Source organism: Silurus meridionalis, chromosome 16 (assembly GCF_014805685.1).
Source record: "Silurus meridionalis isolate SWU-2019-XX chromosome 16, ASM1480568v1, whole genome shotgun sequence".
Lineage (NCBI taxonomy): Eukaryota > Metazoa > Chordata > Actinopteri > Siluriformes > Siluridae > Silurus > Silurus meridionalis.
In genome coordinates, this window is record NC_060899.1 from 10202549 (window position 1) to 10218002 (window position 15454).

The 15454-nt window shown below is 35.9% G+C and overlaps 1 protein-coding gene across 1 annotated transcript in view; it reads left to right on the forward strand.

Annotated features, from left to right (window-relative positions):
* Positions 1-458: 458 nt before the first annotated feature.
* Positions 459-15454, forward strand: part of itga5 (integrin, alpha 5 (fibronectin receptor, alpha polypeptide)) — a 44229-nt gene continuing 29233 nt past the window's right edge. Inside the window, exons 1-2 of the mRNA XM_046868806.1 lie at positions 459-910; positions 12932-13065. Of these exons, the coding sequence (XP_046724762.1) occupies positions 720-910; positions 12932-13065 (325 nt within the window). The 5' untranslated portion in view covers positions 459-719. The remainder of the gene's footprint in view (positions 911-12931; positions 13066-15454) is intronic.

The following is a 15454-nucleotide window of genomic DNA, read 5'->3' on the forward strand; positions in this document are numbered from 1 at the left end:
CTTTGACCTGATTCATGTCTGATTTCTTATTTTTGTATCTTTTTTTTTTTATTAGGATAATCCAGATTGCTGTACTGGCTATGCCTGATGCTTGTATTATCTCTGTCTTCCCATACATAACTGGAATGAAGTATAGGTAACTAAACTTATATGAATTATGAATTTTTGACATGGAAAGCTTTTTTCACTTATTTGATCACTCCACATTTCTGCCACAACTTTGGTCTAATTTACAGATGATTTGTATATCGGATTAAAGCTTTAAAGCCATTACTAATTTTAGAAGGACATCTTTCTGACGTAATCATTTAAATATATAAAATTCATATTTCAATATATTGCCATTTCAATATGTTTCAATCCTTCATAAATATGTGCAGACCCGCTCAGAGCTCCCCGTACATTAGAGAGGCAGAGGCGCTCATGGAGCTCCGCCCACACGCAGTTTATCACGACACCCCAATATCACCACAATTAACAGAGAAAGGGAACGAAGGAAGGAGTCAGTAAGATCGGGAGAGAACTGCAGTGGAATAAAGTAGTGAAAGACAAGAAAGCACGTTTCAACATTAAGGATTGCTTCAAAGAACGTGCGTAAAGAATGAGGTTTGCATAGATTCTGGCAGTTTTGCTGAGGAGGACGCCATTTGACTCGTCACCTTTGTTGAAAAGAAACGGGCGAGTTTAATTCAATAGGTGGACTGACACCTCCGAGTATCATGGGTTCGAAAAGGCAACGTTCCTCTAAGGTGGCAACTTTATTCCACATGAGCTGTTTACTTTTCAGCACATGCCTTTTTCCATGGACAATCGCGTTCAACTTAGATGTAGAAAACCCGTCCATATACACAGGACCCGCAGGCAGTTATTTTGGTTATTCTGTGGACTTTTATAGGACACAGTCAACACGGTAAGATCAGTTTTTGTTTATTTTTTCAGGTACGGTTTTTAGTTGCATGTTTGTTTTTGATACACTGAATAATTGGTAGATTGTCTAAATGTTTTCCGACTAACAGGAACATGTATATAAACTAGACATCATTAAAGCGGGATGTGTAAATTCCAGTCTCCGGTCAAGTCTTTTGAAACTGTTAGAAGGAAAGTAAAATGTGGGTGAAGCGCCTCAGTAATCAGAGACCAGCAGGGGATCTACACACCACTGAAGTGTCTCCAATTGTTCTGAATCCAAGCTTGATATATGAAAAGCCGTGGAGATGAAAGCCTGTCTTCTCAGCTGGAGATTAACAGTTTCTTAAAAGTTTCCCCTGTTTGTTCAGGATGATACCAAACACTGAATAATGCATATACAGCACCAAGGACCCTTGATTGCTTCCAGACTTTGTTCGAGTACTGAGTGCCTAATAACGGCATGTGTCGGTGTTTTAATCCATATTTAGTACACGAACAGGAGAAGGTTGACGTCAACGGCAGGAGAAATGATTCGGATTTGAGAGGAGAATTCGTAGTGCTTCTGTAATTGCCCCTGATTGTAACTATTTATTCATCCGAATGCAGAATGTAGACCACATTATCATTAGATAAAGGATTCTGGAGTCACCGGAGACACTACTTTTAACAACATCTTGGGAATACATTCTAAATCACATACATCTCAGTTGTTTGTGTAATAAATGTTTCCAAGTATTCTATATTCTAGCACATCTCAATCACTGTCCTCCCTTGAAGGACAGATTAGGATCCCTTGGCGCCATAATGACTCATTTATATAATGAGTAAGACCCCAAGCCCAGATCATTTTAGCAACTTTAATACGTCATCCCTCGGTTGGTGTTTCCTATGAAACTTGGTGACACATTGACTAGAAATTTGCAGTAACCGCTTGTCCCAAGCACTCTGTCTGCTAAGAATCAAATGGGAAGGAAACGGCTCTACAACCACTTAGATTCTTTCTGCGATTATTTTTAGATGATTCATGAAGAAAAACTCTGTTCAACGTCAGACTGTGGGCTTATAGATTCACAATTTTGGGGTTAAATGACTTTAATTGTCTAACATGAAATGAGCTCGGCTGTTCATCAGGTTACAGTGGTCTGTGCTGTGATTGAACATTCTCAGTAACATGGACAGGACTTAGCTTTGTCCTGGATTCGTTGCATTACGCCTCTGACCAAGTGCAGCTTTTCATGGAACTTAGCTTCGAGTTGACTCATCAGTGACTTTCAATTCAAAGTAATAGTTCATTAAAAGCTGTGTGTAGCTCTGAGAGTATATGAGGTAAAGCTCTCTCACTGTTTGCAGACCTCTGGTAATGTAATTTTACATGGTTTTTAAACCCCTCACCCAACTCCCATATTTCGGGCCATGCAACCCCCACACTCCATCTTACTCACTCTCATGAGCTATGAAGTCACAGGAAAGGAGCAGCTGCTCTCACTACCATTACTTCATATGAACTTAAACTGTTCACAGGCTAATAACTGTTTTTTTATTTGTGTAAATAAAAAAGCGTTTTAACTGAGATTTACAAGTCTAGTTTGAAGCCTTGTTTCCAAGGAAATGAGGAAAATATGATTCTAGTCCACTATATTCCATTGTCATTTCTTCAATCCATTCATAAATGATTGCATTGATGACAAAACATTAGTGAAACTGACTGACTTTAACACTTATCACTTGTTATTCAATATATTTTCACACGTGTACCTGTGACTGCAAACAGAAATGTTTTCAGCAGTTCTGGCTTTTGGGACTCTGTTCTGTTTTATAGTTGTTGGGAGTTTTCAAAAATACAGAAATTGGAAGCCAGCTGTTTGAAGTATTGAGGAATCAGCTCTAGAATTTTCTTATACTTTTTCACTTTGTATATTCACTTGTATCAGATTTTTGCAATAATGTAGCTGCATAGGGACATGTATTTTAGGAGTCTAATGCTGCTTGACTAATTTTTAATTAAGCAGTGTATAGAAGAAGACCGCTTGAGGGCAGGGTTCTCACACACTTAATTTGTACAAATGTACTGTGTTTTGTCAAAGCATGGCCTGTCCAGACGGATTTATAAATTGTTCTGAATCTTATACTTTATTGCAAAATTTGAACTTATTCTCTAGAGAGAAACGTGTTTAACTATTTGTGTTGTCAAATATTTACACTGTAACAAAAAAATATTTCAGTTTTTTCTTGAGAAAGACTGGATTTTTATTACAAATTTAAATTCTTAGGTAAAGCATTAGGGGAAAAAAGCCATTCATTATGTGTAGGAGTAGCACATTCCACTCCGGCTACATAGCATGTAGATAAGGAGGGAGAGCTCTTTAGCAGCAGTAGGTCAGAGATCAGGGTCTTGGATTAAATGCACAGTGGGGTGGGTAGAGAATATTTTAATATGGAAATAATTGTAATTTACATTTGTTTATTTAAAGGAAGTCCGTTTTTATTTATTTTTTTGCCAGCATATTTTACAAAATGTGTCCTGGGTTAAAATCCACACAGATAGATAGCAAAGAGATTCTTACATTTAAATAAGTGCACTTTTGTAGCTTGGGTTAGTTAGGCCAATTCAGGATGGTCTTAAATGCTTGTTGGATTTTTAAGAGTAATATGTTGCTGTGCATTCCTTCTCACTTTTTCTCTTTTTTAGTTTGGATGGAGTGTAATGTCCTACTATTGTACTTGTTCATGTATGTGAGATGTCACGTGCATATTTCGGAGGCTTTAACCCTGATTTATGATCCATTATGTAATCTGGTGATGGTCATACATTTATTTGTTCATCTCTTTCTCCTGCTTTTTTCAAGGTGTGATTTGAATTACTGTTTAATATATTTATGTTCAAGTGGGTGTATTAAGCTGCTTATTTCTGAAATTGTGTATTCTCTTGGACAAGGGTATACCAGCTGTATAATTATTGTTTTAGTTTTGATAATAGACATTTTGTGCAGAGGTTAAAAAAAAAACCTTCCAGGTACCTGTCTAGGAAGCAAACTTGTTTTTGTGACCTTTTAAATTTGTCTTCCTCTTTGTCCTGGTTTACGATTCAACATTAGCATCTTTTGCCCTGTTGGCAGCTTGCTATACTCTAAAGGGAAGGTCTGTGAAAACATGAGTGTGTTGTTTTAAGGGGTAATGGGAATAAGCTTGGTTAGTGGCTGAAGCAATAGAGAATAGGTCCCCCTGCACAATTAATAGAATATTATTTTACTGCTTGTCTGGAGCTTCAGGTTTGAATAATGGGCCCTTCTTCTTATGAGTGTTCATTTTCTTGTGGTAAAAACACATGTGCTGAGTCACAGCAGGCCAATTTGGCTTTGTACAGTACACAGTCATACCCCTCGGCAGAAAGCTCTGACTGGTGCTCAGTTGTTCTGAAGTACTCTTTTACATGTTTATTTATGAAATGCTTTGTTTTACCCATTAGGTCTAGTATAAAAGCTCTGACTGGGCCAAGTATAACAGTGAATTTGTTCTAAATGTGCCAATCTTTAGGCAAAATCGTTTACATGGCAGAGATTAAAATAAAAAATGTTGCAGCAGTTGTTGAGTCAACGTAATAGAAAAGAATAGAATAATGTGCATTGCCACATTGCAAGAAATGTTCAAAAGTGGTTTGGGGAACATGACCAGGACTTTAAGGCTTTGACCTGGTTTCCAAATTCCCCAAATCTCAATCCAATCCTGTATCTGTGGGCTGTACTTTGCTTGCCTTATTACTGTAGTGCACAGCCGCACCTATTCATTTGCATGTTGTAAAAGATGTGAAGACTAATGGAATAAGACCCCTTTCGATTAGCCCAGGTCTGATGCTTATGTTGCCATTGTAGGCATGTTTGGTGGTTGACAGTGTTAATGTTACAACAGATTGATGTATGCACTAGGCACTTACAATTGTTGCTTTTCTACTTGTGAAAATACAACTTGCAGCAAAATAACACAATTACTGGTGCAAAGTGTTAGCTGAAAAAATACATGTATACAGTGTAAAGAAACAAACCTTTTCTATATAACCTTGCTTTCCTCCTCTCCTCCAATTCTCTTCAAAAATGTGTCAGAGATCTGTGAATTCGTGTTCATAGCTTGTTTATTCTGATTATTACTCTGGGACCTTAGCTACACTAATTGAATATAAATAAAAGCCAGGTCATTAGGCTGCTAAGTGAAGCTGAAAATTCGGAAAGTACGATTTAACCAATAACATGCAAATCTACATTTTTATATACATTTTCATGGGCGAAACAAGGCCAGTTGTTCACATTTTCCAATTTTCGTAGTAGTAACTTATGTTTTGGTCAGGGACTTCTCGACAGCAGCAAAGTGAAAATGGAGCTCAGGTCTACTGGGCAGACAGGCTATTCAGAGAGACCATAAAAAGTGGCTAGCAGCATCTGATTTTTAGCTGAATCTGTTGTAATTGCCTAGTAGTAGTCTGAATAAAGCATTGAGTAATATTATGCTCCACTGCCCTCTTAGTATACTTTTAGGATTCAGACCTCAGAATCAGCACTTGGATAACTGTATAAATAACTCTTGTGTCTTCTGCTTTATTATACCATCCATAAGGTTTAAATAAAAATTTTAAACTAATGGAAAGGAGAAAGTGATCTTTCTTAATGTGGCTTAGTTAAGTATACTTTTCCACTGGAATTAAATCTGGAATTAAATCAAAAAAGAGTGGCAGCACTTTTTTTTTTTTTTTTTTTTTTTGTGCTTGTCAGACATAATTATGAGAAATAATGAATACAAATACTGAATGGAATGGATGCTCTACTGTGCAGAATTTCAGTCCAGTATTTTAACATAAAGCTTATCTGTAGCATAGTATGCTCAGGATTTCTGTAATATTCAAACATTGTGAATGTTCTATCCCCCAGTTTAGAAGTAAAAATCTGCATTAACTTATGTGATCACATTGGCAATGCATGTTTAAAATAATGTGATGGTCAGTACAGATGTTTGAGCCAGTGAAATAAAACATAAAATGTAGTGCACTGTGTGAGAGCTGTGGCACTTTGCTCTTATCTTTACAACTATATACAAAGTAACATGGAACCAAAGCTAATAGATCCAAATTAGCAAACCCTGAAAGAGACCCCAGTCACTTGCAGGGCAGTATTTATACACACATTCACACCTGAGGTTCATTTGCTGTAGCCAATTGACCATGTTTTTGGAAAAGAATGGGAAGGAAACCGTTACAGGGAGAACATATGAAACTCAGACTTGGACATTTGATTTAGCAAAGATGCTGCTCCACTGTGTTGCCCAGCCCATAATTAGCCTCAGATAATTGAATTTCCTTTGGAAATCATTATCCTGCCATGACAACAACAGTGTTAATCTCTTGGTGTTAGATAATATACAGCAAAAGAGAATTTGCTGTCTTTTTTTATGCCCTTTCAGGGTCTATGCATAGTTTGAATAATTATTGTGATTAAAGCACATGACCGAAATACAGAGACGCTCATTCATTTAAGACTTCATAGTGTTGCTATGAAAATCCTGTTTGTGTATCAGGAAAAACTGAAGCAAGTCATAGTAATAAATATGCTCCTGGCTCAGAATTTAACTTTCATACAAATGAATGGTTATCAATGTGTGTTTTGCATGCAAATTTGTACGAATAGCCTATGCTGTATTGTATACACAAAACTTTACTGGAGAACTGAATCAGTCATATAATGAACTCGCTACTTCTTCCCCATGACTTTAATTCTTGAGTATTTCTGTATATTCATATCATGTACATGTATTGTTTATAGTGTATTTGTAGGATTGTAACCCCAACTGAACATCTTGCAGTCATTGTTTTGCATACAGGTTTTAAGTCATTTGAAACAGTGCTCAAGCTACACAAGGCTCACACCTGGGTAGATGGTGATTGAGTATGGGTTGAGAGTGTTTCTGGTTAGTTAATTGGGGTAAGGGCCATTTGGCACTAGGCTAACCTTCCCATTTTATTAATCTTTAAAGGAATGCAAGTTGTCAGATCAGCAACTTTTCACCCAGCTTTAAATATGGCAGTACCACACACTTTAAACATGTTCATTTTGGTCTTATAAACAAAGCCGCAAACGAGGAGGGTTTCGCTGTGAACACTTTACAGTCTGACTCTTCCTGCTAGCTCAGATTCTAACATTCTGGTGTCTGGTGTTAAGACATTTGTTCGCCTCAAAAGTGCTGGTGTTGTTTTCCTCACCTGTAAGTCGATTGTTCTTGTGTCTTAATTTTGTTCAAGTGTTTCATTTACACTATATTGCCAAAGGTTTATGGACATTTACACATCATACTCGTATATGCTTTTTTTTTAGATATTGATTCTTTATCTATTTCCAATATATTTTGAAGTGTGTCCATAGTGATTTGTAGTCATTTACCCACAAAAGTATTAATGAGTTTGTTTACTATGTAAGACGAACAGGCCTAGGGCACAGCCGGCATCACTATTAATCCTGAAAGTGATCAAAGGGGTCATTTCTAATCTCATTTTCTTGCCTTGTACACTGGGGTATTGTCATGTTTGAATAGGTTTGAGACCTATATCTAACCTTTAGGCTGTTCACATTAAGGTTTCATCTATCTGAGTTAAATTGTTTTACATCAAGTATTTTTTCTTATTTATAACCAGATGAGGATGGTCTCTGATTGGAATCCAGAACAGTCTGCATTCATAGTTAAATGTTAGATAGGAGGTTACTGTTATGAAGAGTTTCTAGAAGAGGGATCCTCATTCCCTTGGATTTTGCCAAATTATTTATAAAAACATATAAAAATAATATTACCATAAAATATTATGTCTAAATACATTTATCTATTTACTTTACCTTATCAATTCAAATGCATGCAAAGAGCAGTATTCTAAATATGAAGAGACTTCATGGAAACAAATCAATATGTATCTGTTGTAGTACAACTTTTATGAACTAGATAGAAGGTTTCTATCTCTTAAAGGAATGGTGCTATCTGTATTGCAACATAATTGTAACATTTGATTTGGCAATTTGGTTCAAATGTCTTTACAGCACGCCTTCTTAGATAATAGGACTCTATCTCCTCTAAAGTCTGTTTACTCCACAGGAGGCTGGCTCACTTAACTCGTGGCATTTTCCATGACTGCTATTCTTTGACCCTGTGCAATCAAGCTGTTATTACTATGCTAACATTAGTCTGATGTTTAAGAATTTAAGAGGGAGAGAATGCGGTTTAGGCTAGACTGATTCTTAAGCTGATAAAAAGCCATTACATGCTAATTGGTGCTTATTTGCAATTCTTTGAGATTACTATCAACTATTGTTTGTGTGTTTTGTGTGTGTGTGTTTAAGATAGGTTGTGTGATATGCTACATTCATCAAATACTTTTGTGTTTTGTTTCTTTAAAAATATATTTTCTTTGTTTGAAAGGCCCTGTTGCTACAATTTTGCATATTCATTATTAAGCCTCCAACATGTAGGGGACATCTGCATAAATGTGGCCAGGGTTTTGTTCCGGAAAGCATATTTAAGACCAAGCCAGATATTAAACTTTAGAAAATTTTCTGCTCAAGATAAACTCTAAATCAGTAACTTAACTCAGTAGAAAGATTGTGGACATGGGTAACTGTAATATTAAATAAGTAAAAAAAAAATGCAAGTTTGAATTTGCATATACAGAAGTATAGATGGATGCCATTTATCAATTATTAGCTATTCTCTGCCACATTTAAAGTAGTATTACACTTTTTTAAATTAAAAAGCTGCTTGTACATTGTTGTTTCCCCCATGACATAAATCAACCATTAATCAGCTGGACATTATTTAGAAAATAAAATCTTGTTGTTCTTTGTACATTTTGTGATTTTTAATATGAAGTTTAATTCAAGTCATTTTGGTTTGTATAGCACTTTTACACATGGACACCATCACAAACAGCTTTATAGAAATGTGTAGATTCAGGATATAAATTTGAAATAAATAAATTTTCAGAATTTCTAGAATTATTTTTTGCTAATGAACAAGCCTGAGGTAAAGATAGCAAGAAAAACTTCCAGAGACAATATAAACCTTGAGAAGAACCAGACTTATAAGGGAAACCTTCTTTATCTGGGGGACAAAGTGCAATTATATACTCAAGAAGTTCAAACATGTAACCAGAAAAATCATTATAGTTTCAACATAAAGTCTGTTTTGTTTTCAGTTGCAGTTGAAAGATTTCATAGCAATCGCAGTCTTAAACCATTTTCACGTTTTTTACATTTAAAATCTCATGTACATTTAGGTCGTTCAAGTACTTTGTGTTTACATTTGCATTTAGCAGATGCCCTTATCCAGAGCGACGTACAAAAGTGATTTGAGTCTCTAGCAATTAATAAATCTACACTGGTACGCAAGATTACGAACTTAATATAAATATAACTCTTGAATTCTACAACGCAAATTTAAGTGTTTCACTTTGTATGCTACATTATGTTCATCAGTTCAGTTTGGGTGGACCTGTGATCAGTGTAGTCTAGGATTCCTGTTCTTGGCTTGCAGGGGTGGAATCTCAGGCCTTGAACCGTTGTAGCCCAGCCACTTCAAGGCTGTGCTGTCTAAAATGCTTTTCTGCTCAGCAAGGATATTTCAATGGTTGTTTTACTTACCATAGACTTGAACCAACTTCAGCCAGTCTGGCCATTTTCCTAATCAGCAAGATGTTTCCAGCCACACCCACCCAACAGCTTGCTGGAGGTTTTTCCACACTTTTCTGTTTCAACTCTAGAGACTGTTAGGTGTGAGAGAGGCTAATAAATTATATGTTTCTGACATTTTAAAACTAGCCCATTTGTTTTCTAACAGCCATAGTCACCACAATGACATTATTGTCCATTCTGTTGTTTAATGTTAGCTCTTGACCTGTCAGTTTTTTTTTTTATCTTTGTGTTATATTATGGCAGATTATTCGCTAATTGGATAATTGCATAAATAAGCACATGTCCAGTTGTTCCTATTAAAGTGGCCTGTGAGTATAAAATTCAGGTGTATCAGGTGAACAGCTTATTTATTTTTTTGAGGATAGAACTAGTCGGTTGGATTTAGTTTTTTTCCTCCTCCAAGTGATGTAATTATCCACTGTTTTCAGAGTTAACACTGTAGCACTGAGATACTCCCTCTGTCCAGTCGTATGGTGGAAAATCAGGATGTTCTCTCCTAGCCGGAAGAAGGCAGTGTTTTGTTCCCCCTTTAGGAAAATAAACAGAACACCTGCATTTGTCTTTTTTTCCACTGCTTTATTCTAACTTGGGGAAAACATCCTTTTTAGTACTCTTAAACCCCTGGACATGTTTTTCTGTCTTTCATGATCTGATTTTTTTTTTTGTACCCTGTAGTTCTTTGATGCCTACACTAGAACTGAAACGATTTCTCAAGTAATTACACAGTCCACTTAACTTCACATTGTGTTTCCCACGGACCATTATTACTGATGCACCACCCTCTAAACTCTGGAGCATGCTGGACAGGTAAACACGCTGCAGAATAAAAAAAGAAATGATTTTGGAGAAGGAGAAGATTCAGACCGAAGAAAACACTAGAAAGTTTCCAAAGTTGGGATAATTTCAAACTAAAACATAAAGAAAACACTTTACAGTGCAGTTACTGTTCTTTAAGTAATTTGAAAGAATCACTGCGGAGGTATTTTTTACCGTACTTAATGTACTTAAGTATCCAAGTACTATGATTTTATTATGGCTATAATGTCATATGATTATTATCACAAGACTTTTTCTTAATGTACTCACATTATGTGAAAAGTCTCTAATGTTTCCCTTGAGCACACCAATCTAATAATAGAATGATATTAATGAGTCCAACACTAATTGAAATCGAATAAATTATCATGAGCCCAAAACCTCCTTTTCAATGATTTCAAAAAAATCGTAATAAGGCCAATTAGGCCACGGGTGTTGTGGCAAGTTAGGATTTTCTTCCATCATTCATTCCTCTCTAAATGATTCTGCTTGGTATTAAACACACACTGAACTGTATGTTGGTGCTAAGTAGGTACCACCAAGCTGTGCTGGTGATTCCCTCTTACTGAGCTCAGTTCAGAAACTTTTTTTAAGTACAATCACAGAAAACCTTTGACATCACCTCAGTAAAGGTAACCAAATCAATAAGTGCTGTTTAACTACAATCCAACTAGACTAGTCAGGCTGTAAATGTTTTACTGCTACACACAGTTATGATTAAATAAACTTTCTTTCGGCTTCTCCCGTTAGGGGTCGCCACAGTGGATCCTCTGCACGTTTGATTTGGCACGTTTTTACGCTGGATGCCCTTCCTAACGCAACCCTCCCCAATTTATCCGGGCTTGGGACCAGCACTGAGAGTGGCTGGGGATGGTTCCCTGACCGGGAATCGAACCTGCATCTTAACCACTAGACCACCAGGGGACCGCACAGTTATGATTAAATACATAATATAAAATATATATTGTTATGCAGCTAAAAAAAACCATTCTTTTTCTATGTGTAAAAGCATAGCAGGCAACACAGCATAACCTAGGGTTATGTGATATACTGTGATATAGAGTTATTAGCCTATTTCATTAAATGCATCAGCTTATGCAACCTCATAACGAGATGAGTGACAGAGCTGCATACACACCTTTATCTTGTGCACGTTTCCCCCCTACTTTTTTCCTCTTTTTTTTTTTTTTTTTTTTTTTTTAAATTGGGCTCCTGAGGATATAGAGGCTTTTTTGTCATCCATAATTTTAATTCGGATTCAGCTCTCCTTACTGATACCCCACCCTTCCAGGAACTTCTCCGGGTGGTGGAGTGATGTGACATGATGTAATAATTGACATGACCATGCGAATGATTGGTAAAAAAACCCAGGAGGATAAACATGTCTCCTAAATCTGCCACTCCCAGCCTGCAATCTAAACAAGTTTAAAACAGCGCGTGCTCGACCCTGATTAGTGGTTTGCTGTGAGCTTGACCAGTTGTAACCAGAGTGATTTTGCAAAATGTAGTTGAGTAAAAAGTAAGATTTATTTAGAAATGTATTGCAGTGAAAGTAAAAGTCTCCATGAATGGGAATACTTGAGTAAAGTACAGATATGGGAAAAATCTACTTAAGTACAGTAACAAATTACATTTACTTCATTACTATACTATACTACTATACTAATACTATATATACTATACTAATACTGTCCACCACTGTATTTTTGTATGCAATTTCAGCAATGTCTCTAAAAAGGAAACAAATTACTTGTTTAATTTGACCTGTCTGCTTTTCTCTTAACTTACTATTGCTCATCGATTAATCGATGAAATGCTTGTTGGAACACTCTATTACTAAAATAATCGATAGCAGCAGCCCTAAGCTACTGCTATTGCTGGTCAGTATAAGCTTTGTGAGGTTACCCCCCCAGTCACGCATCACTGAGACCAGCCCCGGGGGCAGGAAAGGGTGTTCTCTTCCTGTTGGCTTACCCCATCCCCCAACTGAAGCCCACCGTGCTCCTTATCCCCTTTCCCATGACTAAATGGACTGGACTTATTGATGTTAAAAATCCAGAGTTAGCTTACAGACTATGAGATCCTGCCTGTGCTCAATGAGTTAAAATACACTGTTTCAGTAACTTTTTGCACTGCTTCACCATTCTTCTGTTGTGTAGCTTTTATAACTTTGCATCTTAACACCATTTCTTCTTTTTTGTTGATCCTGTTTAAAACAATAAAAGATCTGTTGTGTGATTGTTTCCTATATTGAACATTACTTAAAAGAAATGTGTGTACACATTTACAACTACCAAATATATATATTTTTTTGTTGTCAAACATATGACTGTATAACTTTGACTTAAGTTTTTAATTATTAGTGCTATATATATATATATATATATATATATATATATATATATATATATCTATCCTATTTTAATATACTCCAATAAATTCTTTTTTTATTACCTTTTTTATTTATATATAAAGCTTCTTAATCCATTTTTCAGAGATGCAAGTATAATAATTGGAGCACCAAAAGCCAACACCAGCCAGCCAGACATCAAAGAAGGAGGCTCAGTGTTCTACTGTCCATGGACTCATAACCAGTCTGACTGTCACAGCATAGAGTTTGACCGACAAGGTAATGCTCACATGTCTCAGACCAGCATTTCTTTACAAATTTTCTAGCTGTTTAAATATTGTGGATCTTCTAATGTATTTTCTTGGATGTGTATAATAAATACCACAACTCTGTAGTCAGGAAGCTGTGAAGCTAACTGATGAAGAATGCTCCCTCATTACTAATTGTTTACCAAGACTCTAGTTCAAGTGAATTTAGTATTCAGGCATCAGGTTCCACATCCTCTCCTAAACAATTCCGGTGTTGACAGACTCACTCTTTACTTTAAGTGGTCTAATGTTGTGCTTCCTTTAATGCTAGTGCTTTTTATTCTCCCCTCCCCTTGCATCTTTGTGCGTGAGACCTTCATTTCAGGGGGGAAAAAAGAAAAAAAAGGCTCGGGTGAAGGAGTGCTCGAGCAGGGTTTATTTAAAATGCACATACAGTAAGCATTTTGATTTGAACATGGCCTAGAACGTGATACTCTTCTGTCTGTATTTACTTGTGGCACATTAAACACAGAGATGTGGACATAAAGAACTAAAGGCAATACATGTAAACTCATGTAAACACATTTAAAACATCAGATCAGCCGAAAGTCTTGGTGTTGCTTGTAAGGTAATTTTGTATAAAATCATCGTGGCAGTCATGTTTGTAATGTATTCATACGCAATGATCTGGAGATTCTTTTTCTACCTCCTGGCTGAAGATGGATTTCATGGCATTCAAAAGACTATTCTCCTAATAAATGCAACAACCTTCAATTGTGATTGTAGTTGATTACACATCCCGGGATTAAAACGAGAGAATTATACACATTACAATGAGCATGTGCTTCATGTACAGTGCAGGCAGCAGACACAGGGTTGTACTGGGCCAAGCTGTCAAGTTCATTGAACATGTGTAAGAAGAGAACAACGAAATGTGTGCTGTGTCAAGCGAGGCCTCCTGGCTTGTTTCCTGGGAATTAGATTTATTGTCTGTAACTTTCACAAGAGACTTTGCTTCAGCAAATCATTTCAACTGCTTTTACAAAAGTCACTTGCACCCGTTTATTTTTGCACAAGAAAAGTTTTTCACCTGAAATATTTTTATTTGCTATTTCTTCAGCAGTGTGATCAAAACATATAAAGCATCAAACATTTTCAATATATTATCAATTATCATAAATTTGTAAACGTGTTGGTGTTGTGGCCTGACATAGATATTGCTTGTTGTGTTATGTATATGTTACATTACTGTGGCAGAAAAATTTGAGTTGACTGCAGCAGCAGTTATTAGAATTTACAGAATTTACATTTGGTAAAAAGTTAAATCATTTTGGTTTATCAGTTGTTAACAATGTTAGAAATATTTGCAAAACTGAACTTGTAAGTAAGTAAATGAACCGAACTCTTACCTGGCTTATTATAAATTTGAAATAGAATTATATAACCTATGCTTGCATGGCATTTTCCTCTACATACATAAAACTATCTGATTTGCCTTTTTGCTAGTGGTGGTCTCGGAATTGGCTTAATGAGATTTGGATTGATGGCTCCTGTATATGAATATTGAATAGCTTCTAGAAATGGACTTGAATGAATTTTGGACAGTTTTCTGAATGCAGTTCTTTTGTGTAGTTAGTGTTTGTTTATTAAATAGTTCATTCATTAAGTAAGGAGTTGTATGAGATTACTTAAACCTCATTTATATATTTTTTTACTTAAGTTAAAGTAAAGAAGTTTGGGCACATACTTAAGTAAAAAGTTGGCATTAATACTACCTGTTTTAGTGTCATGCTAGTAGCTGGACCTCACATCATATTAATATTAGTTATCAATCGATTATAACATTTAATCACGATTAATCACATGATTGTTTTGAGCTAGCTCACGATTAATCACAACTTAATTGCAAATTATCTGTTTTAAATGTAGCTTAAATTAATACTTTTCATTTTTTAAATACTCTAATCAACATTAGTATGGACAAATATTGATGCTGTATGCAAATGTCTGTTTATTATTAGTGAAACCAAACTCCACATAGAGCATGAAGAGAAAATATTCGTGTTAGTGTTTCAGTAGTAGTAGTAATTATGGTGTGTTAAATTATGTCAATTATAAGGACACCAAACGGGACCTTTGCTATGTTTCCACACGGACGGTTAAGGAGGTGATACCAGAGAAACTCTACCTCTTCTAACCTTCATACGGATTACATAATCAGAGAATAATTGTATTTAATTGATTCATTGGTTTATTTGAAGGCATTTCAAGCTTTCTATTTATGTATTTATCATGTCTGTAAGGAAAGTATTCACTAAGATTCAGATTGTTTTATGTATGTGTATGTGAAGAGAGAAGACAGAGACGGCAGAAAGCACACCCTGTCTGTTTTCTTTATTTTACAAAAGCACAGAGTGTGT